This window comes from Trachemys scripta, chromosome 14, assembly GCF_013100865.1.
Source record: "Trachemys scripta elegans isolate TJP31775 chromosome 14, CAS_Tse_1.0, whole genome shotgun sequence".
NCBI lineage: Eukaryota > Metazoa > Chordata > Testudines > Emydidae > Trachemys > Trachemys scripta.
The window spans coordinates 28,040,125-28,067,018 of NC_048311.1; the positions used below are offsets into that span (position 1 = coordinate 28,040,125).

Here is a 26,894-nt window from a genome sequence, read left to right on the forward strand (position 1 = left end):
ACTTCACAATTTGCAGATGAATTAAAATGAGTTTCACAAAAATTAAATAATTGCTCAGAAATTAATAGTACCACACTGCATTTTTTAAAAAATAATAAATACATCCAATTTTTCATGGGTCTTCAGGAGAGGAACTCCTTCTTATGGACTATCACAAGCCTGAAGCATCAGGACTTCCCATTGAACGGGATGGTGGGTAAGGTTATGGAGCTTGGTTCTGAAGCCGCAGACTAAAGGTGCATTGAGGCCTCCCAAGGTCTACTTGAAATAGATATGCCACCATGTGATCACTTAGGTTCTTCAGAAAGAGGGCAGAAGCAGAACATCAGGACCATATTTTAAACGTAAGGAAATTCTCATGGAAACACTTTAAGGTGAAGTTAAGGTTCCCAGAACATGAGTGGTTTGAGTGAAAGAATGTTCGAGGGGAAAAAAAACAACCCTACTAAATGTTAGAAACTAGGGAAAAGCAGAACTAAAAAGTTAATTTTCTGAAAAATAGCACAAATCCATATTAGAATAGGTAGGAAAAATTCTGACCATATCTGGAAGCCATGCTAGCTCTGTATCTAATACAACACTTGGGGAATTGGCTACCACATGGAATCATAGGAACTGATCTGTTGAGATGATGATCATTGCCTACAGACTCATCCCTTGAGTGAGCTGAGTCCTTATGAATGGTGGAGAATGACTGCCTTTGGCATGCAATTTGTCTCAACAGGAATTTGTAAAAATTCTTGTGTGTGTACTGTGCCCATAAAGTAAGCTACAATGGAGCCTATCCAGTGTTTTTGTGGGAATAGGCACCTGTGGAAGTAGATAAAAGATTTATACAGAAGATTCTTTGTTTCACCCTACCAGGCCACACTCTTGTAACATCATTTTAAATCCGGGATTATCCCAAATTACTATTTCTCCATGAAAAAAGGATTGAAATTAAATTATAGATAGTTTGAGCCACACAATCCTGGCAAGCAACAGGAAGAAAGATCTGGCTATCTCCTCTTATAAATAGCTTTATGAAATCCTCCTCTACTTCCAATCCACTATGTTTTTTCATGGTCTATTTTAGTAACCCATAGAGCGACCTTCTTAAGAATAAATGAGTCATGTTGTACTGTCAAGGCTAGAAGCCTAAAAATCAAACTCCTCAACACACATTATCCATCTAATGTCTAAATCTTACTTTTTAACCCCAGGAAAACATGCTAAAAATTTTTTTGACTTTGATTAAATAAAACACTTTATTCATTTTTTGTTTTCTTAACTTTGCCCCATAAAGTCAAACTCAGTTTGCTCTCAAATACCCTGTATCACATTTTACTGGAATCAATATAAAGTCAAGATTAATTTTCACCCGTTCTTCCCAGATATGTGGTGCCCATTTAAATGTATAGCCCAGGGAATGAGAACAAAATCACCGAAGAGATAGGGAGAACCTGTAATTTGCAAAGGGGATTTAGAGCCTTAAATTCTACTGATTTTCCAATGAAAATTAGGATCCTAAATACCTACATGACATTTTAAAATGGGATTTGGGCTCCTAAATCACTTAGGTTTTTAGCCAATTTTACACTTTATGGGTTGTGAGGTTCTTTGTTGTGTTTTGTTATTAGCAAGAAGGGTAAAGTAAGAAGTATCACGTGTATATGAAACGGACAGACACAGGGGATAAGAAACACTTTGTTTGGATTTTCAATATCACGATAATGTGCTGGACCGACACCAAGTTTCTCATAATAGAGTGGCAAAAAGATATTCTACCAGCCAATTCTGTTGAAGGCTCACCCTGCATCTATAAGGAAACCTGGATGGCTACTCCTTAGATTGTTTAAATGTATTTAGTGAATAGGCAGGCTAATAGTAGCATATATTTGCTTAAGTAATACCACCATGTATCTAGTCTCCTATACTGAATTGATGTTATACCTCACTCGTCACTAACTGCAAGTGTCAGGAGCTTTCAAGGAGGAGTATAATTTGTATGACTTGTCTCTGTGATTACCTTTTTTATCAAAGTCAAGGCTGCTTTCTAACTGGCTGGCTGATCGTGATCCACAGCTGCTCTGAAAATGCTCTCTCCACAAACAGTGGCAAGAGTGGAATTTAAATATTTAAGAGCAGTTACAACCCAAGGAAGGTCATACTTAAAATTTCAGAAACATGTATCTGAGGATCCTGTGGCACCTTTGAGACTAACAGAAGTATTGGGAGCATAAGCTTTCGTGGGTAAGAACCTCACTTCTTCAGAAAAAGCCACAGGACCCTCTGTTGCTTTTTACAGATTCAGACTAACACGGCTACTCCTCTGATGCATGTATCTGAGGGCACACTGCTAGTATTTTAACCAGGTTTTTACTGTGCACAAGAAAGAAACACAGTGCAAAGCCTTTTCTGCATGGTTTGTGTGCCAATATTATGCTGCAGATCACTTCACAGGATCTCTTGTGAACACTTTCTGCAGTTCAAATGTGTGGGGGGTTCAAGTCTCAGAGTCTAGCTTTGAGTTCAGGAATCAAAAGCATGAAACATCTCTAAGTCAAACTCAGTTGAAACGGCCATCTCTCTCTCTCTCTCTCTGATGCTCTGTGGAATTGTAAATTTAGTCTGATTTCAAAGAAAAGATACAAAAGTGGCCTACAGTTTCACCAAAAAGGTTTGCAAAACTTCAGTGACCTTCTGAGGTACTCAAGGTTTGAATTTGTAACAAAAAAGGAAAGCAGCAGACAAATGCTGTGTGATTTTGAGCTTTGTTCCCTACATTCTGCACAGTGAAGCAATGGGAGGTCCTCTTAACATTGGAAATTCTCTTGTCATTATCAAATCTGGCATGTAAATAAATCCCAACCACTCTCTAGAAAGTGATGTACCATCTTAAAATTTCAGTGTATTTCTCAAAAGGTAGATGAGGGACATTATTGCAGTGACACCAGATTATTGTTACTAATACAAGCAGTGCTCTCTGCAAACATTTCTAACTTTAATATATTATAATTATTCAATACATCCCTTCTGTCCAAGAGGGACACAACTTGTTTTCCCTTTTTTGTTGTAAATGCCTCTGGATACAGATTATATGACTTCCTGCTCTCTACCAATCTTTCTAGAAAGTAAAAAAACATGACATTTCCTCAAGCTTGTAGTCCCCTTTAACTGTAGGATGGCTAGTTGGGTTTTTTTTTATCCTGCTGTTCTCTATCAATCTAATAGCCCTTTACAGAGTGATTAAAATGGGTACATATTTTGAGTGTCTCTGCCAGGAATTGTTTAATTGTTGAAAGAAATCATGCATCAACAGATATAGAAAGAATGCAAAATGTGGTACATGTGAATTTATCATCTCACACTGCTGGTACAACACTGACTTCACGATCTAGGATAGTAAAACCAAGGGAAGGCCCTTGAGATCTAAGCCATACATCCACAAGGACCTTACTGGGAGTGCTGTGACCTTTGTTCAAATCACAGATGCAAAGCGTGTAGCTTGTTTTCTAATGTCTCTGAATTGGCCATAATAGATGTTGAGCTTGAAATTACACTTTGTTGGATTTCCATAGGAAAGGGATATTCAAGGCAAAAGGCATCATCTGCTTCTTTATGTCTGAAGTGGAAATCTAAATTCTTCCTCCTTCCCCAATATATTTTTTTTAAATAAACGTAACAAAAAGAGCGGATTCATACATTTAATTAATAGGTCGATGTAATGAGCACTGTCAAAGTAAGTTTCATTTCATTTGCTTATTTTCTTGCAAATGCTGTTAATTGTCAGTGCTCCCATAATTTCTGCCTCCTCTATCTTCTAGGAAATGTATTTAATAATGGAAACAAAGTATGCTTCGAGGTACTATACCTCTCTCTCTACACAAAAATCACTTTCTTGAAAAAAAGAGAGGAAGATCATGCATTGTGTATAAAACTGGTCTGGAAACAGACAAAGCACACTCTTTCACAAAATGGCACTGTATTATTTTCCTTGGGAGTATTTAAGTATAATTGAAAGACTATTTTCATCTCAGAAACTTGGAGAATCTCAAATGCAAGTTAACTAGACACCTGAATGAAATGACAACAAATATATCAGACAATTATATAAATACTAAAGTATTTTTATAATTAATATCCTTTTCCCAAAAATCATCATATGGTACATTGGAAACTCTAGGGCATGGAAACAGTGTTCTGCATTTCAGGGGTATGCAAATTGTACTAACTTAGGTAGTAATAACATAACAGAGTAAAATACTAAAATGTAAACATTATAAAACCTACCAAACATTTTAGTAAATTGAAGCGTAACAGTCTATAACCCTCTTCATTTACTAGTACCTATTGTTGTAGAAAAGATTATTAAACATTTATTTTCTGTATTATTCTTACAGGAAATAACACACCATGCTTTGGGGATTAAATGTATGTTAACATTGATAACCCAAATGAAGTATTTAAATACTGTCTCCAAAATCCAGACAGGAAATGTAACATGCAATATTAAAAATGATTAACAACTTTCCAGATAATGGATTCTACAACAGTTAAGAGAGGCTTCATCCGATTAAATGGCCTCACACTTTCATTTGTAATGCTGCCCTGCAGAAAAGAAAAGCCAGGAGTGTGCACTGAAGAATACACACTTGAAGTATCAAAGGCAGATTTATAGCCCAGGTATATAAACTAATTCACCACTAGTACAAAGGACCTTTCTCCACGTTCCCAAGCCTAACAGCTCACTGCCTCTGATGTTGATTTTAAATGCACCATGTTCTTTACTAACCTCTTATTCTCATAGGTGAATAATAAGGTAATCATATTTTAACTCGTTTATTCCTTTCAGTTTTTAAAAAAATCTAAAACCTAAAGTAACGGTTTATTATTTGTAGTCACACATGGTATTTAGAGTACTGGTAATAAGACACACACAACACTGTGGATGAAATCCTGGCCCTGTTGAAACCAACAGGAGTTGTGACACTGAATTCAACACCTCTGCTCCACAAAAACATAGGCTAACGGAAAGCACAACATAATAAGCTGGTGATGTTGCCTATCTTGTTGAGTCCAATGTGGTGGTGGTCTTTCTTAACTGCTGCAAATTGGTTCTTCACCCACACCTTGAAGTATAAAGTTTTGCCTACTAAAATGTCAGGTAATATCAGGCTCCAACACAATTAAGTCAAGTAGCAGAAGACAGAGTTAAATTTGGGTGGCAGCACACAAGTACTGCAGAACAGGTGCATGGCTGGTAGTGATTTGAAGAAGGGAACATTTGGGACACCACTGATTAAGAAGCTGTTTCACACGGGAAAGAGATGATGTGCCAAGAATGGAGGATGAAAAGAAAGGGAGCGATTAGGCAGAAGACTACCCCCAAGGCACTGGGAAGGGCATAAGAAGAAACAGAAGGGTGGAGTGCTTTAAATGGTATGCCGAGATGCTGGAACTGAATGAGGGGGAATAAGAGGGAGCCAGGGCACACAGATAAGGAGATGAAGGGAAGGAGGTCAGAGCAATAGGAGAAGATTATTTTTAATCCCAGGAAGATGAATTTAGCCACAGTATTTGGGTCAGTATGAAGCTTCATGTATACTAAAGAATTGCACTGTTGCAACTTGAAGCTGTTCAGTCACATGGGTGCAAGTTGGCACAGTGCTGCATGTCCACACTATCCATCCAGTTTTGAGTACGATGTAAAACACAGTAGTCCTGAGCATCTGAGTTCCACGTCATAAATGTACCCGAGAACTTTCAGGTGGCAAACATGCATGCAGCCATGATTCCTTAAAAATGGAAAGCTGAGGAGACTTGAACTTTTATGAGCCTCTGGTACTCAGGACTAGCTGGTCTGTGGCAAAGGTATATAACACACAGGCTTAACACATGTACTTGTATCTCATCTCATAACTCGGACCATGCTCTAATCACCAGATCACATGCCGTTCCTCTTTACAAACAAATATTTAAATATATACTGTATATAGAGAATACGGTACTTTATTTCCTTTGAGACACCTTAGATTCTAGTCTGAAATGTGTCCTCATAGACCGATCATTAAGAGAGAGCTAGATTGTTTGTACAGACTTATGTTTTGAATTTGCAAGAAACTAATAATTCTACTATGCAAATGTGTACTATTTTACTGCTTTTGGAGAAAGCCGCTGCTTATCTCCAGCATAAATTATACTAAAAGTTATACAAATCAGAGGACTCAGAGTCTAATCAGGATAACAGCGCTTACCACCTGAAACTCATTTCACTTTCCAAAACAAGAAAAGCCTTCAAAGACGTATTTGCTTTTGACAAAAGCTATTAATTTCACATGTAAATTCTTAAAAACAACCCAAGCTTTCAGAGTTTATAACCAACAGAGAGTTTATAATCCTCCATATAACTTTTTGTTCATCCATTATTTACTGATCTAGTAAATACCACGTTAAAAACGTGCATGAGAAGCTCATTAAAATCTAGTGACACGAGTATAGTTTACTGGTACATGTCATCTGCAATAGATAATGCTCTATAATCTAGAGCCTAAATGGGATATAAGAAACAAAACAGAGTGTTTCAGACAAAAGAAACTTCAGAATGTATTGTTCCTATAAACAGATGTTAAATTACTTCACTGTATAATAGAATTTATAATCCTGAAGGTTTCTATGTGAACAAGCAACATCAGTTTATTATTTCAGTAGGGTGCAATAAAGTTCTCATTTTACTTGCAATTTGTAATGAACTGGAGGCCAATTATAAAAAGCCAAAGGTTTCTCACCAGAAATGCTATGCATACATAAAATTATTGATAAAGCTCTTAAAAATGAAGTAGAATCTTTCTAGTTCACTAATGACTACCAGACCACAGCAGACTAGAGTATTTTGCAAGTGATCAAACTAGAAAGCAAATATAATACTTCACAAAATGCACTTTGCTAATTTATTTCAGTAATTTTCATTTATGAAGCATAGATACAGTAATTGAAATTAATGTACTGATAATTATTACAGCATACATTGTAAAAAACAAAAAACACACCATATCCTAGTAATATAAAACCTTACCACAGTGCTCAGTGACTGAATCCTTTCTGAGAAATGGGATGAGGAAGATGTTTTTACATAATTGTAAATTAGCAAGGTTCTACTTTAAATACACAGGGAAAATTCAGGAAGACTAACCTATCTTCAAAATTGTAATGTGCTCTGCAAGGGCGGACTCCTGTAACTATCTGGAACCCCACTAACTTATGTGGTTCCATGCAGGGACAGGGGACCACCAATATGGAACTTCTAGCAGGGGTCTTAGTGTTAACACTACAGACAGTGTTGCTCTAAATACGTAGCAAGATCCCTCTCCTGCAGCATGTTGCAGTTGTGCAGTTTAAAGCACAGGACCAGGGGCTAAAACATAAAATATATTTGACTGTACCATATACTATTAAATAATTCTCTGGTGTTTATAAATATGTATGTACATACACACATGTAAAATGTGCAGTATATATGAAATGTGCACAGCACCTTGAAATACAGAATAGTTTGTGATCAAGTGATTTATAAAAAGGGCCACATTAAGATCCTTTAAAGTTTCTACTGATTAGGAAAACAATGATGAAATTACTTTTTGCCCCATTGCATAGTGAGTTATAAAACTGGCTTCTACATAAAAGTAGGCCTAATTTTTTTCAAACATTTTAATTTTTAAAAATAGTTTCAAATGGCTCATTCTTCGCTGTTCAATACGAAGAAATGGGCTCATGAGGCTGGTAAAAATTACCCCATATTTAAATTTTCTTTCTAGTTATGCAAATTATTTCCCACAAGTTTGGATTCAGCCATCCAGTTAACATCTTCTGAAATATTTAGCAAACAGTTGGTTCATCTCAAGTCCAATACTGCTCTAATCATTTACTGTGACAATTTTAATCACTATTAACTGCTGATGCATGTGCTAAAATTCATACTTCTCATCCTCTTATGTGGCATCTGCATCTTTCCTGCAAACTTATTACAGATTTGTTTATATGTTGTTGCTAGAAAAAAATGATTTGAAATAAATACCACAGGCCAGAGAAAAATCTTTACATGAAAAAGAGGGAGCATTTTCTAACTGATCCCAAATTTTAGACCCCATTAATTTGAATGTGTCATTTGAAAGACATCCTATTCAGTTGTTCACCAGTAAAACTTAGAAGAATATCTAAAGGATACGGGACTCTCAAAATTTGCATCCTTCCAAAGAAGGGATGAGGCAAATGAATAAAACTATAGATTTGTAAGTGATGACAACACATCCATTTCAGAACTAAGAAAATATATAAATGCTTAAATAAATTTAATTGTAATTGCACCTTTCATTACTGCTGATTAATAAAGTGAAATTACTTCCTTACACTGTCTTTTTATATTTAACTCAAAGAATGAAATTTATTTTTGATTAATATTATGTTGATTGCATTCTTTAATAACAAATGGCAAACTACAAAAAGACATTTCCCTCTCTTATTCTGAAAAACAAAGTTACATAGGATGACAACAATGATATTTTAGATGTGTGCGCACACACTTCCCATGCGAAAAACAGTGAACATTTTCATGTAACCATGAGCTATGTGACAAATCAGTCCAGTTACTGTTAGCCCTACATCACTGAGGTCTGCAACAACCGAAGCCTGCAACAGTTACGTCCTCACTGCAGAGTTAGTTTGAGTTATCTATATAGCTTGAATGAGATGGCCAACTGCAAAATAACACTCCAGCAACAGAGTTATTGTGTTAGGAGCACAGAGTAAATGTATCCCTACTGCATTACTTGCTCAAATATGAGGAGCACCTGAGCTTTGATTCATACCTCTCCCCTCTCCCCCATTGGCCAGCTAGCTCAAGTTTAAAGCACTCCCTAACTCAAGCCAATTCTAATTTTGTTATTTCAAAAGGAAAATTCTTACGTATTGAAAATGCATGGCCATAACAGAGATACTGCCTGCATCAAGAAATATCAGTGTATATAATACTACAAACATTGACTTTTTGCTTGGGTGAACATATCACCATCCTGTTTTGTTTGAGGGAATATTTCCCTCTGTTATGATGTGGTCAATATTTACCTCAGCTTTGCTTACTAAAATGGATATTTCAAGTCTATACATCCTTATATTCATTTCAATATATTGTTCTATTCCCAATAACTTAAAACTCTATTATAGAGTGGCAATTTTGATGATCTTTGCAGTGAGGCATTACTGTTAGGAGCAACACAGTTTAAAAAAAAAACACATCAAAATACATCACGTTCTAAGGTACTTACATCAGTGTCAGGCCCTTTGTCTGCACCAGGACAAGAAAACGTAACAAATTCATGGCACCTCTTGTGAACCACAAAACAGCAAACTAGTTAAAAAAAAAAGGGGGAGGGGAAACAACAGTTAGAGTGGCACAGATTTACTAAATCTTTACTGTTGAAACAAATTTAGTTTCACTGAAATCAGTGTATGGAGGAGGGAACTTCAGAAAGTTAGGATACTTTGGATTAAAAAGTGACAATTCTCCGTGATGTTTACATGTGCGTGTACCTGTGTAGTGCTGGTATTACAATTTGTCCATTTTTGAAATACTGCAAAGTATATGAAAGTCACTGTTTGCTCTGCTACAAAAATGATTTGTGGACATAATATTATTTCAGTTTTGCAGCCAGGGATTATCTGGTTACAGATTTGAAAGAAACTTCTCCTGCTATAACATGATGTAATATAGGCCCAGCAGATCTTCCAATGTTGGCATTTTATTTTATGGAACACTTGGACTTTTCAGCAGGCCTCTCCTCAAATCTTTATATCTTTTACTCTATAGCTTACAGCTTTTAAACAAAGGAAAACCCAGCCACTTGGTCAGAACCAATATTTTCCTGAGGGAGTTATATCGTTACATGTTAATGTTTTTATGTTCCACGCCTTAGGTGAATACAAAATTACAAGGATATTACTGCTGTTCATGCAGTCTTATGAAAAAGGTGGTTCTCTTGTGTATATACCTTGCAAACACTAGTTATGTTACATCAGTCAGTGTATTCTCTCTGGTAACTTTGATTTAAGCATCATCACATTGCATAAACATCCTGCTAGAACCATTTTAGACAGTGCAACTTGTAAGGAAACTCCTCTAAATCATTATTTATAGATTACACTCTATTTTATTCTATGTCAGACTGAAAGTTCTTGATTAGATTCAACTACTTAATAATTCAGGAAGAAACTACGGAGCTTATTTGTAACACTTAAGCCATAAAAAAACTTCAGACAATTCTACCTCAAAAATGCTCTACTTTGTTACAGCTAGAGGAAATCCTAAACAAATGCAGAGATGTCATAGCTCTATACATAATTTTCCCTATAAATATGGTGAGTGAGGACAGGGCAAGTGGGAATAGGAGAAAGAGTGAATGGAAAGAGAATTCACAAATTTAAAGGCCAGAATAACATAGTCCAAAGCATTTTACCCAGGAATTATTCTTCCCTACTATGTAAGTGGACACTATCAAGCCAAGTAACTTGTTTCAAAATCTGGACTTTGGGGCATACAGAAATATAGACATTACCCTGTGAAGATTGGTGCTCTGTTTACAATGATATAACGTTTTTGCTTATTTAAAATTATGTTAGGAGCATTATTTTTAATATTTTTAAATGACTGTTGCATTGCTGTGGTTAACTTTTGTTAAGCCTAAAGTTTAAAGTAACTTTGACTCTTTAAATGCGCACTTGGACTAAAAATCACATAACTGTTGATTGGCAACTGGATCAGGATTTGTCACGTTAAATACAATAATGAAGAGCTGTTTCAAAACTTAAATGCAAGTGAGTATTTACTTTTTCCTAATTTAGCTTCTCATGTATTTCATGTAGTCAGTTGGCGTGTCTCATGGGACATAAACATGGCCATTGTTGGCTCCACTTCAGACATTCCCCACACTTCCCCTGAAAATTCGCCACTGCCAACAGGTATGTATGTGGCCTCCTAATAAGTACTCATGGGTTTAAGGAGATGTGTATTTGAAGCAGGAAAAGGATTTATTTCCTCCTTGCAGAGCCTTTCTTTGCCCAACTTTGCCGCCTTTTACAGGCGACAGGAATTGTCCAAGAGGGAGCATAGCTTTTGTCCCCCATAAGTCCTACCCTACAAAGGTGCACTATTTGAAGTGGCCAGTGCCACTTATTAATCAATTCTGAGGCAAGACATGTCATTAAGCTGAGTTACAGTTGTAAATCTCTATCAGTCTCTGACAGAAGGAGAAATCTAAAAGATCTCTGTGGTTATCTGAAAAACCCATAAATGTTAGACACATTAGAAGTTATAAATACTGTATAATACGCAAAGAGATATTACATGCTTAATTATATTCTTTAGGTTGGATGATGCATAAACTGTCAACACCAGTAATGAGAATAATATACTTGATAATCAGTCCTCATTGCTATTTTCAAAGACATAACATACTTCAAGACTATAAAATTACAATCTCAATATGTAACTTTTCATCAGAACGAGTTTCATGACAATTTATCTGTGATGGCTTTTATGCTGCAAGACACACATGAACAAACAGTAAATTGCTTTCTTCATGCATTCAAAAGTTGTCAACATGCATACAGCCAATTTGTAAAATTTACTGAAGTAATTTGATACAGAGAAATAAGTTTTCTAGTCCCACTTGGCTATTTGCAGCCAAGGGTTCAATAAGGTCTATTACCATATTCCTATAAAATCCTTTCAGCTTCATCAGCAATCAAGTGCAGCGCCTCAATATGTATCATAATAATCATCAAAATTTAAGCAAAATTAAACATGATCAGATAATGTAAAATACAAAACGCTAACTGCCGTGTCAACAATGTGAAAACAAGTAACCACTTACAAAATGATAGAACATCAAATCAACAATATGTCCTGTGGTCCTTTACAGCTGAAAGAATGGTTACTACCTGTATCTTAGGGTAGGACAGACTGTAGTACAGTAAATGTATTATAGTGGCAAAAGAGACCATGTTATGATACCATATCGCGGTAGTGATAATAGGAGTTACTAGATAGCTACAACTGTTTTCAGTAAAGAGGAAGCCACAGTACCCACAAAATATCATGCAGTATTTAACATCAAATGTGTAAATGTTACTTAATACCACTGCCTATTATGGGCATGGAAGTCAAGCATCCATGTAGTGATTAGTTAGCAAAATGTGATAAATTCATCCTTGATGCAGCTTCATTTTGTATGGATTTCAACTGTTACACCAATGATGAATTTGGCAGTTTGTTGACCAAGTCTCCGCGTAGCTCGAAACCTTGTCTGTCTCTTCCACCAAACGAAGTTGGTCCAGTAAGAGATATTATCTTATCCACATTGTCTCTCATATATCCTGGGACCAACATGGCTACAACAATATTGCAAACATTAATTTTAATATGCAGTTAGCAAAACTGCATCACTTGAGGACTAATGTTCTCTAACAGTTTGCCAGCTCTATTTTTATAGCAGATCTATAACATCACTAATGAAAGTTCCACATTACCATACCTACATCAGTGCACATACACAGAGCTATAATTTTATTCAATTCACAGAAGTGAAATAAAATGGTACAAAAAAAAGAAAAATGAGTACTGAGAAAAAAAGTTTTCTAGCAGTCAGTGATCTCTGTATGCTTTGAGGGCAAACTAGACAAATGCAATCCATTCTGTCACAAAGGATGTAACGTGTCTGAATACTGCACTTTACATGGAAATGAACAGTGAAAGATAAATACAAAGAAGTTGAAGTATTAAATCTTTCAGTAGGCCACTACCTTTTGGTTTTAAGGAAGTACAATTGCTCTGTTGCTAAAGATCCCACATGGCCGAAATACATTTGACCTCATGTTTTAAATGTGTCATCTTAAAAACATATTTCACTTGTTAAAGTTCATTTTCAGAGTCATAAATCAATGTGCAACTTGACTTATGTGCAGGGAGTGCAAAGTCTATTGAAAATGCATTAGCACATTTAAGACTAAGAGGATTATCACAATGCAAAAGAATGCATTGCTTGTAATGGTTTTCTGTCTCCTCACACAAAATAGGATACATACCCAATAAGTAGGGTATGTTTACAGTATATTTTCAATATGTAGTCAAGGGACTGACATGTTTATTCATACATATTGGACCAATTAAGTTTGTATTAGACATTACAATTCTAATGCTACTTCATTTTTATTGAACAAAGTTTTCCATTAATATGCAGACTTATATCATGATCCTACACACTCTTACGTATATCAGCAGCCTCATTCAACTCAATTATTCTGTTCAGGTGCATAAAGTTTCTCAAATGCATAAATGTTTTTAGGACAGGGGCTTCAGGTTGGTGATGTATTTGTATATCGTACAAACAGTTTCTCATAGATGAAAGTGTCAAAATGTTACCATTTAACACAACATTCTCTTCAATTGCATTTAATAAAAGGGTATAAATTCTTTTACCGGTATTGAAATAAAAAGTTAAATTTATTATTATGCTTTGAACTTTGCTAAAATTTATGTTTTTTTACATGAACTCTCCTGTCTGGAATAGATAAATTAAATGTCATCATAAATTAGGGGGGAGATGGTACTCTCTATAGCAGCGTAATAGCTGGACTTCAATGTCTTTAATAATAGAAAAAAATCTATTGTATATTATATTTGCATGTTAAAATAAAATAATCAGGTTCAGTTTTTTATCTCAGAAAACAATATTTTTCTGGGATCCATTGTAGAGCTGTAAGAAAAACAAACAAATGTTTCTTATGTATTAAATGCTAAGTAATGGCACCCTGCACATACGTTATGATTGGTTTTTAGCTGAGCATTTCTAGAATGCCCAGACTAACATTTGAATAATTTCTAAGGAAGTAGAATGTTTTTTTCTGAGGACAAAACACAAACAAAAAGCAGTGTATATACCTTCTGTTTATATGAAAAAGTTTAATTTATCAAAATCTAGCTCATTTTGAAAAGCTGCAGAGTTACAATTGATAGAACATGTACAGAAGGTTAACAGTGAAAAGAATACAATTTTAGTTTTATAACGAGTTCAAGATCAGTCCTGGAAAAAACATATGGTAGGAAGAGAATTAATCTGGATGACAAACAGAGCAATGAAGGGTAAACTGAAATTTATGAAGGAGGTGGGGGCAAGTTTTGCTAGAACAGTGACTGCCTTTGGTCTGTACTTCATTAATTCAATCCAGCTCTATAACTTTGAGATTTGGGAATACCGGGTAACGAGTCATGCTCTCATTAACTGCCACAAATTTAACAGTTCTCATGAGAACAGAGAGAGGGATTTCACAACATTATATTGTAAGCTAGGCCATGGATACATAGATTCCAAGGCCCAAAGGGACCACTGTGATCATCTAGGCTGATGTCCTGTATAATACAGGCCATACAATTCCCCCCATAATAATTCCTTGAGCATATATAATTTAGAAAAACATCCAATTTTGATTTTAAAAAAGCCAGTGATGAAGAATACATCATGATCCTTGGTAAACTGTTCCACTGGTTAATTACCCTCACTGTTAAAAATGTACATCTTATTTCCGGTCTGAACTGGTCTAGCTTCCACTTCCAAACATTAGATCATGTTATAGCTTTCTCTACTAGACTGAAGAGCCTGTTACTAAATATTTGTTCCCCATGTAGGTACTTACACACTGCAATCAAGTCACTCCTACAACATTCTCTTTGTTAAGCTAAACAGAATGAGCTCCTTGAGTCTATCACCAAAAGGCATGTTTTCTAATTCTTCAGTCATTCTCATGGCTATTCTCTGAACCCTCTACACTTTATAAATATCCTTGTTTACATCAGCACTATTACCTTTATCATCTAAATTTGTAATCTCATTTAAAAAAATCTTGTTTGATAAGATCTATTTTCCATAAATCTGTGCTGATTGCCATTAATTATATTACTCTTCTTTAAGTCTTTTATTAATCAAGTCCCATATTAGCTGCTCCATTATCTTGCCCAGGATCAATGTCAGACTGACAGACCTATGATTACCCAGGTCGCTATGTCTATCCTTTTTATATATTGGTACAACATTAGCTTTCTTCCAGTCTTAGGAACATCCTCATTGTTCCAAGGCTTTGTGGTCCAGCAAGCACCTCAGCCAACTCTTTTAAAACTCTTGGATGCAAGTTATCTGGACCAGCTGATTTTCAAATGTCTCACTTTAGTACCTCCTGATGTACTAGTGGAATAGAAAGAGTATCAACATCATATGATAGGACTACATCATCTGTTTTTTCCCCAAATATAAAACAGAAATATTTATTGAACACATCTGCCTTTTTTGTATTTATCAATGCTAATTCTACTATTTACATATATTAATGGACTGATACCATTATTAGGATTTATTTTTTGTTGTTGCTAATGTTATTAAAAAACTCCTTATTGACCCTGACTATTCTGGTCATAGATTTCTCCTTGTGTCCTTTTGCTTCCTTTAGCGATTGTCTACAATTCCTCACTTCTGATTTATATTCACTACTATCAGCTTTCCCTTTCTTCTAGTCATTATATATTATTTTTTAGTAATAATTATTTATTATTTTAGCTATCTTCACTTCCCCTTTAAACCAGGTCAGTTTTTTAACCAATATGGCCTTTTCCCTTGATTGTGGGTCTATTGCTTTTGGGGCATTTTGGGGTAAAGCATTCTTAAAACAATTCCCTATTATCATTTACATTTTTTCTGATTAAACTATTCCTCTCAGCTGATCTGGCTCCTACTTGTTTTCAGCTTTGTGAAACTGGCCCTTTTAAAGCACCAAGCATACATAAGGCAGCAGAGAACTTAAGTGGCAACTCAACAGAACCTCAGTAAAACGGTTATCATGTCCTAGCAGAGAGAGTGGGAAAAATAGGCCACCTTGTCCCACTTGAAAAGAGAGGCATGAATAGATTGGTGCAGCAGACCACTAACGGGGAACCTAGTGATAGACCAAGCTTTCCTGCTAATTGCAAATAGATATACCAAACTGTGTAGGTAAGTAACAGCCTTCCAATTCACCAGAAGACCAGCAAGCAGAGGCAGGTAGGGCCTGTGCCCCTGCCCCCTTGAATGCATGAATTCAGCAAAAGTCAAATGATTCTAGAAATTCATGATAATTTTCATAAACAACAAAAAATTAATTTACTTCTTAAAATGAAACATTACTTGCCTAAAAATAAGAAACCAAAATATCAGAAGCACTGTACTTCTAAAACTGCAAATGCTGTAGAGCCAGGATGTGTCTACTCATCAGTGAGGTCAGCAGCAGCTTGCAGAATCTAAGCTTTCATTTAACAACAATATTTCTAGACCTCCTGGTTATAAAAGCCCCAATCCTGCATTTCTCTGCATACAGAGCCTTACTGAAGTCACTAGGATTCCACGGAGACACAACTGTGCACCCATGTTCAGTGAATTGAGGAACTGGGCCCTAATCCTTCAAATATGAAATAAGTGTTAACTATTGCTGTGTTGTCTTTCTAGGTCTGAAAATTACAAGGGTCTCTGCTACTACTCATTGCTTGTTTAAGCTATACCAGTGTGAAAACTGGTCTTGGTTCACTGGCGGTATTGGGAATCTCCTGTAGGCAGTTGTGAAATTGGCAACTATTAGAGCACTTTCACACAGGGTACGTCCAGACTACCCGCCGTATCGGCAGGCAACGATCGATTTATCGGGGATCGATATATCGCGTCTCGTTAAGACGCGATATAATCGATCCCCGAACGCGCTCCCCGTCGACTCCGGAACTCCACCGAAGCGAGCGGCAGTAGCAGAGTCGACAGGGGAGCTGCGGCCGTCGATCCCGCGCCGTGAGGACAGGAGGTAAGTCGGAATAAGCTATGTCGACTTCAGCTACGGTATTCCCGTAGCTGAAGTTGCGTATCTTACATCGACACCCCCCCCACTCCCCCCCCCAGTGTAGACCAGGCCTTAGGATTTATATGAGCAAGAACAGAGGCATACACAGAGCAGTGCATCTCAAACGTATTTGATCATGCACCCCTTCTTTGTGTCTGCAGTAGTTTACAACCCCCACCCCACCACACAAATATATATACCAATAAAAAAATGCCACTCTCACTAAATATTAAAACAGTAAGGCATTGATTCAAACAAAGCCAACGATCCATTGTAATAAGATCAAAAGCAAAACTGCTATCGTGGTCGACGCTTAAAATTAAATGTGCACACCTTGTCATAGCAAATGGATTAACATACAGATAGCAACAACTCTGTATAATGTGATGAAAGCTTAACAGAATCTGTCAAAAGGCACAGCGCCACCTGAGGACCTGATATGTCTGGAGGAATCAGCTTTTGCTAGTTATTCATTGCTGTTCGTAAAATGTGCACAGTAAGAACATAAGAATGGCCATACTGGGTCAGACCAAAGGTCCCTCTAGCCCAGTATCCTGTCTTCCAACAGCTTAGCAAACAGAAGCTAAGGACACCATCCCTGCCCACTCTGGCTAATAAATTAATGGAGGTTAGGTCCATCAATGGCTATCTAGTTCTTTTTTTAATCCAGTTACAGTCCTGGCCTTCACAACATCCTCTGGCAAAGAGTTCCACAGGTTGACAGTACACTGCATGAAGAAATATTTCCTTTTGTTTGTTTTAAACCTGTTGCCTATTAATTTCATTTGGTGAGTTCTTGTGTTATGAGTAAATAACACTTCCTTATTTACTTACTCCACACCAGTCATGATTTTATAGACCTCTATCATATCCCAATTTCCCCCCCTAAAGCTTCTCACATCCTACCCCTCCCAGAATACATTCCATGCCCCCCCATGGGGGGCCGGCTCTCCAGTCTGAAAACTTCTGCACACGAAGTATTTACAGGGACATGACCTAAAACTGCAGGCTAGGAGAGGTGTAAAGTAGCACTCTTCACCCACCCCGGAAGTGATGGGTAATGCCTGTTGGGGACTGGGTTAGAAAGGGTGGCGAGAAGAGCCTGAAGAAACTGCTCTTTTCTTGCTCCTAGCTATCAGATGGGATTATGAGGTTCAAATTTATCAGACACCCACTAGCCTGGTGCTACAAAAGATAGAGACCCAAAGAAGGGTGCCAGAGCTGTACAGTAGTAAAAAAAACAGTATTATCCCTTTTACCATTAGCTTCAAAGTGGGACAGCCTGGCATTCACCTGAGCATTACAATTAGACCAGGGTGGGGAACCTCCGGCCCACTGCTTAATTTAATCTGGCCTGTGGCAAGTCCCCACGCCGAAGGCCAGAAGCCCTGAGTGCCAGCGCCCCCGCTTCCCCCTGCAGCTCCGGGGCAGAGGAATGATCAGGGAAGCCCCGCATGCTGCCCCCGCCCCCCGTGCCAGCTCCACAGCTCCCATTGGCCGGAAACCTCGGCCAAGGGGAGCTGCGGGTGGGGAGCATGCACCACGCAGAGCCCCTGGCCGCCCCTCCGCCTAGGGGCTGGACACGCCTGCCGCTTCCAGGAGCAGCGCGGAGCCAGGGCAGGCAGGGAGCCTGCCTTAGCTCCGCCGTCCGGGAGCCGCCTCAAGTAAGCGCCACCTGGCCAGAGCCCTCTGCCGCACATTAATTCCCTCCCAGACCCTGCACCCCTACCCACACTCCAACCCCAAGCCCTGAGCTCCCTCCCAAACCCAAGCTCCCTCCCAGAGCCTCACACTATCTGCACCCCCAATCCCCTGCCCCAGTTCGAAACCCCCCTTCCCGCACCCTGACTCCCTCCCAGAGCCCGCACCGCCACCTGTACTGCAACCCCTACCCCAGGTCGGAACCCCCTTCCACACTCCAAGCCCTCGGCCTCAGCCCCACCCCCAGCCAGAACCTCACCCCCTCCCGCACCCCAACCCCAGTCCGGAACCCACTTCCTGAACCCCTCATTTCTGGCCCCAGCCCAGAGGAAGCCCTGAGCCTCCGCACACCCCACCCCACCCCACGTGCAGGGCTGGAGCCACGAGCACTGGCTCACCCCACTGTGGGGGAAGCCCTGAGCTTCTTCTCTCCCCCCTCACCCCCACGGGGCTGGGTGTGGCCAACGATTGATTTTTCTCTGTGGGTCAATGGCCCCCAATAGAAAAAAAGTTCCCCACCCCTACATCAGACAGTAAGTATTGGGAAATTTTCTTCTGCATATTATAACTCAGAACTTTGTTCCTTTAACCATGCAAGTCAACTAAGAGCTAGATAAAATAGCCTCCTGGAAGGCAAAGAAGAATCACTTTCAATCCCAAAGAACATGACCTGTTTTTAAAGCATGATGAAAACAGCTAATATTTTGACAGAGAAAAAGAAAACAACGTAAGCTCTCTGAAAAACAAACAAGGAAGAGAGCTTATTCACTAAATTCATGATTTTATGTTGTGTTGAAACAATTTTTTCCCTCCCTACATTCTTTTGTTGTTCTTTTTGTTTATTTTGGTTGGTTGATTTTTTGCTGCCAAGGCAATTAACCTGGAACCTGAAAAAAATCTAAAAATGTCTCTGGCTATTTATATGAGATAAGACATTTTCATCTGCCTTTTCCACCAAGCCATTCATGGATGTGGAATAAAGTTGGAGATAGTATTTCCTAAGTATGATAAATATATTATGAAAATATAAGGCTCGAGTAACAAAAATAAATGAAAACCAAAAAATACAGCATACATTTGGAGGCAAATATGTACTTCCACAATGCATAGGGTGACCAGATGTCCTGTTTTGGGGGACTTTTTCTTATATAGCCGCCTATTATCCTCCCTCCCCCTATCCCGTTTTTTCACAGTTGCTATCTGGTCACCCTAACAATGCAGTACAAAAAAAAAAAAAAAAAAAAAAAAAAAAAAAAAAACCACAGGATTTGATTTACACAACAATTTGTTTGTGATTCACAACACACACCTTTTAAGATCAGATCTGCTAAACGCATTCAAAACACAAGCTGCTCATTATCAAAACATTTAATTGAATCAACAGAATATTCAGAAAGCATTTGACATGCATTTCTCAAGAGAGCATATCTTTCTAAAAGACATGCACTAGCTCAGCTACAAATTTTGGGCTTGATGCAGGAATCCCTGGGTGAAATTCTCTGGCCTGTGTTATAGAGAAGTCAGATTAGATGATCATAACAGCCCCCACTTTTAAGGTTTATGTATCTATGACATCAGTTTAATATCTAGTTTATGGTTCGTATAGAATGCTAAAGTTTAACTACCAGTCCTAAGTCTAAGGGGTTGTTGTTGTTGTTGACACTAAGCTAATAAGACAATTTACTGATAAATATTTAACATATTTTGTTTCATATACTTTGTAATGATTTTTTTTTAGAGGAACAAGAATATAAAATTGGTGATTAGAGTGTTAACAAAAAATTTCACACCATCCACTTAGATTAAAACCATAAAATGAGTCAAAATTAATCAGGCCACAACTTTATTATTAGATGTGGGCAGATAAAACTGCACAGTGCAGGTAGCTTCATATTCATTCAATATCTCAATGGCAGGCTTCGATCAGCCCTCCCCCCACCCTTTTTCCATCCAGGTCCCCCAGCCAACCCATTGCCGGGTCCTTACCATCGCCACCCCTCGAACTAAGGTTAAGGTGAGCTATAAGAAAGGGGGCTTGGCTCCCTGCTGTACCAGTCATAGGAGTACCAACCGCACTCCTCCTCAGTTCCGCTCCTTTAACAAACACCTCCTTTTAAGTCCTTTACCAAGCCATTTATCTGGTGACTGTACATCTTCCTTAATGAATATCTGCACTGGACATCTGCCCCACACTGACGTAATTAACTGTGACATTCCCTTCCCTACTCACCGTAACAAAGCCCTCCCTGAACCCTGTGGGGAAGATGAAAACCCCCCACTCCACCTAGGCCAATCTAATGGCGAGGGAAAAATTCCTTTCCAGAGGAGCGACTAGCGTGATGCCCACGGCAGGTCCTGACCAAACCTGGTATTTTGCCACCTCAAGGAGTGGGAAGGTAGGTGCCTGACCCAGGGAAAAGGGCTTCTCCTGATGGGTTTGACCCTTTTCGACTCCCCAGCTGATCTGATCCCTGGGGATGAGTCGGCGTCACCATGCTGACCAACTCCCCCCTGCCCCCCTTTTGCAGCAGCTTCTGAGCCTCTCCCCCTCCCTTGCCCGAAAAGTGCTATCTCCACTCCCCCCAGCATGCTGGACAATGCCCCCCCCCCACTTAAGGTACAGTGTAGTGCAGTCATTTCCAAAGTGGTTCGAAAGGGATGGTGGACAGGGGTTTTTTTTTTTAAAAACCTTTTTCAATATATGAGTGGCATTAAAAATGCATTGGCTGAGCATAGTTATATCATTAAATATAACTGTTTTTCTGTACTAGGTGATTAACATGTTTAATTAACATATTTTAATTAGCCTGCTAGTTAATATATTTTAAAACACTATTCATTTTCCCAGTATAGATAAAGTATATTGTATAAGGGCACGTCTTCACTACCCGCCGGATCGGTGGGTAGTGATCGATCTATCGGGGATCGATTTATCGCGTCTAGTGTAGCCAACATGGATGGCTACGATGACTAAACTAGAATTCACTTTCCCTTTATTATCTTATAACCTGTCACACAACAGAGATCATATGCCCTCCACAAATGCTGATACAAAAAAAACAACAGTGAACTTGAGAGAGTTTACTTTGAGAAACAGTTATTTGTACTGAATTATTTTTAAAAGTTCTAGTGTAATGTTCAAAATGAAACCAACATCATCATTTTATTAAAATGTGGTACATATAAGTTCTAAGCAAGCATGAATACGCTGGATATTTCACATTCATAACCCAAACCATTTTATGGATCTGAATAAAGCACCATCTATAAAGCAAGTATCTCACACTTATTCTATCTAGGTTTTTATAACGTTTCCCATCACCATGGTGTCTGAATACCTTCCACAAAACTTTTTCCTCTTTACATTCTGCTTTTTTCACTACACTAGGAATCTATCACTTTCGTAATTTTAAGTTCCAGCAAAGAAAGATCATTCCTATATTTCAGTATGGTAGCCTTAAAATAAAGCATGTTACTTTCAATGTGCAAGCAGATCAAAGTGAAATAATAATAATTTATTATAATGCTAAATATACATAGCAATCAAGATTTGTTTTCTGCATTTTTTATCTTCTTATCTTAAAAATCTTAAAACAAGTCTTAAAAGAAGTATCAGAGGGATAGCCATGTTAGTCTTTAAGGTGCCACCGGACCCCTCGTTGTTCTTAAATAAAGGTCTTCCCAGATTTTTACTGGTTTGCAATTTATTCACTAGACTCCCCGAATTCTGTGGAAATACAAACTTGATTCCCTCAAAGTTTCATAACAGCTCATTTTCTGAGGAGGTTCTAATAGTTCTCTTTCCCTTCTCCAATACATAAAAAGTCCTTCAGCTTCAGGAAGAAGCAAGAACTGAGTAGGGTGTTTTAAGGTACGTTTTTATTTAATTTCAGTTTATAGTTCTTGACCTCACTGATGTTCCCTACTAGCCTTATTCACAGCCTTACACTGTCTGACTTCAAAAAGCTCTTACTAAGCACACTTCAGTCTTTCACCAGCTGTTTTTTCCACATAACATCATTCTATGCAGTAATGGTTTCTATTGTTTGCATTTCCTGCATGGCAGAGTTAGATATTTTGGGCATGGTCTTCATCTGGTGTAAACTGGCATTGCTTCACTGACTTCAGCTGAGCTAGGCTGATTTTATACCAGCTGAGGTTCTAGCTCAATGTATACTGTCCACTTGATAGCCTAGTCTGCTAATCTGTCTAAATCCCAATGAATCCTGCAATTATCATTTGGGTAGTTTGTTTCACTTATTGAAAGATCACTGACTAGAATTGCTATTAATATTACTCACAGCTGAGGCACATTTTAGGAACCAAAGATATTTTTGACTTCCAATTTCCCTCTCTAGTGAAAAGAATAGCTTGATTTAGGCTTGCATAAGCAGTCATGTGGGAGGGTAGTTTCTTCACATCCTTCATTATAGTCAAAAAAAGAATCAGATTTTTTGTCTGCTTTGACAACTGCTTACTTCTGTAGCAGTTGTGACCTACCTTTGGAGATGCTGCAAGAACACCTACATCAAAAAGATTGCACAATCTTTAACTAATTGTTTCTCAGGACCCACAACATCACTGGAAGGGAACTGATTTGGCTATGTAATGCTTTCCCGCCAGCCTGAGATCCTACACTACTTAGCGCCAACTCTACCTCTAAACAACTTGAGTAATTGTTATGAAATCATCACACATTTTGCCAGACATTTCTGGTAGTTTCTTTATCCTCCTTCTCAAAGATCTTTATCATGTTCAGGAAATTTGCATCTATTTTATAAATCAATTATATTTGGGGATTTGCATTTACATGTTTTTAATTATTACTGGTAAATCTTTGGAATGTGTTAAGAAATAGTTTTATATTGTCTGTGACATGACATAATGCTTCCCTGATTTTTTTTCTTTCAAATCTGTTGTACGTGTTATAGGACATTTTAATTTATTTGATTCTACAGGGTCAAGTGTGGACATTTAGTTAACTGCAGCAAGGGTAAAGGGCAGGTTTCTCAGGTTTCTTACAGGCTCACTAGATTTGAGTTGTGTTAATGGCTTTTTTAGCAACACTGCCACAATAGCTTTGAAGAAGGTGGTAAGCTGGTGCAATTCACACACTGAGCGATCCTGAAGATGAAAGTTACACCATGTCCCTTCTGAGTATGGCCCCCTGAAATTACTTTTTCCTTCCAAGGAAACCAAGGAGATTGCATGATGAAGTGTAACCTTGGATGTCCCATACAGCTTAAAGACGCATTATATGGATAAGCACTAACCTGACACCCTTTCAAGGTATCTAGCAGACAAGCCAGACATTCTCTTGAAAGCAAATCAATATGTTCATCGTATTACCAGCAAATATGGCTTGTATACTTAGTGGATAAATAGTATGTCAGGAACAATAAACTTGTCCATGATACACCACTGATTGTTTTAATTTTTATTAAAAATGCCAAAAACAGCTTCTTCTCAGTAAATAACAGGCTAAATAAATAAAAAAAAATCATGAGAAATGTTCTTGCCAGGGTCCCTCATAAAACTGAGTTTTTTAGCCCACATATCTTAATATGTTATCTTCGTGTTATATCTCATTACAATTGTTAAATCCATTATTTTTTTATGCTGTGTTTAAAAGTTCTCTCTAAAACAACTAATTCCTCTACAAAGCATCCAAAATGGATAGATCAATTCCTCTTTTGTCCAAAAAGTATATGGTCACTACTGTCCAAAAGGATCCCCATCACAACCAATGGCCCATTATAGGAAATCCTATTTTAGGGTCTTGAGGATTGCCTTAAAGAAAAGCTGTAGTTTGTTAACTAATAGAGTTGCTTAGTAGTCTTCTCAATGACTGTTGATCTATGCTCAGGCAACAACTCAAGCAGCTTATGGATAACCAACATAATCTATCAGTGACACTCCAGAACATGATGAATAATCAACTAGGAAACAACACAAAGTGGAATGATCCAGGAAAATATGCAGGGAGAATCAGCCAAATATAAGGAAGAATTGGACTGAATCCAAATTGTACAGGTGTTCCACATATTACAAAGGATCCATTAGGCACATTAGCTATTAAGTGGATTTTTATGAAGCATTTGTAGTCTCATTCTAGTTCCTAGTGGACGGCTTCTACTTTACCACCAAGGAATTGTATTGTATTGATCTGATTCTCTCCCTTCTATGTGATAAACTCTATATTATGGCTGATAGTGTTGGGGCAATGTAAGAAGAATCTCTTTTATTGCCATGACGCATTCCATCCATCCGTTTCAATGATATTAGTCTAGCACCTGGGGTGAGGACTCTCTCGCGCTCTCTCTCACTCACACACACACACCCCTCACAAATAGAAAACTCCCATTGAAGTTTGCACAAGAAAGAACTGAGGAAGCAGTGAATAAGAATATCAAGAGGTGACCTTTAATGCACTTCAGTGGAGTGGACCGTACTTGGAAAACGATCAGTAAAGACATCAATAAGCAACATAGAAAGAGGTCATCATAATAAAGTGTAGTGCACATAAGTAAAATCAACTATCAGACTAACACTCCCATAAATACTTTTATATGGAAGGGTTAAGTGCACTCTCTTTCAAAAATGCATAGTAAGCTTCTATTAAGACTACTCATTTAAATCAATTTCCAGATGTAGCACAGTAGCCTGTGTTTAGGATTATCTGAACTAACAGTTGGGTAATCATAATAGACTAATTAATTTGATTTAATCAAATGTGTACTGAATTAACAAGTCATTATGGAGATGATGCACAACTCTCTCCCAGTGTCCTGCTTACATGTTATCTTTGTAAGCCGGGGAAAAAAGCAATCAGCATCACTGCAAGCAAAATACTCAATACTTTCAAACAAGAAATGTTTTAATTCTCAGACTGATCACTGAAAATTAGAATAGAACCACCTGTTAATACACGATTCCAATAAAAAATAAAAATGATTTTTTTTGCAGTGTGAAATCAAGTGTATGCGTGTATGAATATACACACACACACACACACACACGCGCGCCACTTAAATCCCACTTCAACGCCGCACGAATTCAATAATTAATGCCTCTAAGCCTTGAACCCAAAACTAGTGTTACAAGTGAAACTGTTGTGTAAGTAGTACATATGGATAACTAACTTCTTTATGAATAATTTCTGAGTTCACTCTTAGGAGACTAGTATTAAAATTATATGGAACATAAAACCAACTTCTGAAACCACTGATAAATGTGGAAACAAAAAACATTTTCTATAATGGTAACATATGGCCCTCATTCTTGGAAAGAAAGGTTTCGGTATGAAACTAATTAGAGAGTTATAAGTCTATGAAAATAGGGACAGTGTTACAATAATTAACAAAAAAAGGTTGAGAAATTATTATAGTTTTAAAGTAAACGTGAGTATCATTATATATTAACCATTATATTTTCAGCCTCTTTTCAATTCTCAAATAAAGATATAAGTGCAGAATAATTCTAATTCACCATTAAAACTCCCCTCTTCAAAAGCAATCCAAAAGAATAAGTTCCCCAAAGAATAAATCTCAGGTCTATATGATGCATGTTTCCCTTAACAGAGACCATGTGAAACATCGGCATAAGAAAGGCAAAGACATAACATCAGTAGTAAGTGATGGAAGACAAATACTGAATATTTTTTAATGTTTTGGTATATTGTGTTATTTAAAAATAATAACTACCATAACAATTTGTTATTTTGACCTTTATTATACTTCAACAAAATACATAGTATTTATTTCCCATGTGATTCGATAAATAAGTTAGAGAAGGTCTAGCAAAGGATGGCATGAAATAAGACTATACAATTTAAGACTTTCTGAATGTCTGGTTATTAATTATTATTGCCCAAGGCAGCCATACCCATTTGTTCTTATCACAAGTTCCCTAATATTTTTTTTACTCAATATTCCTTTACATCTTTTCTTCCCTCAGTTGCTACTTTAATTGTGCAAATTACCTTCATTTATCACCAATATTTTAATCAAGACTCCTGCAAATTTATATCATGCATGTTTCTTTACATTTTAGTACTTCAAACGTCATCAGATAGAGTTTTGTGTCTTGCGTCTTAATCAGACTGATATTACTGCGTAGCCTTTTCTGACTTTCGCAACAGTTCATTTGGTCTTGGGTTGCACCTAGCATTTTAATAGCACCTTAAACTGTTCATTAATATCTATCCTAAGCTTACAGCAATCCTACACCCCTCCAGTATTAGACCTTGAGAAACTGTT

At 37.5% G+C, this 26,894-nt stretch overlaps 1 protein-coding gene across 2 annotated transcripts in view; it reads right to left on the reverse strand.

Moving 5' to 3' along the window:
• PRKCA (protein kinase C alpha) overlaps positions 1–26,894 on the reverse strand; it is a gene marked incomplete at its 5' end in the record, with an annotated part of 305,495 nt that overhangs the window by 162,629 nt on the left and 115,972 nt on the right. For both annotated transcript variants that reach the window (XM_034790526.1, XM_034790525.1), the window contains 1 exon segment: positions 9,300–9,382. In XM_034790526.1, coding sequence (XP_034646417.1) covers positions 9,300–9,382 — 83 coding nt within the window.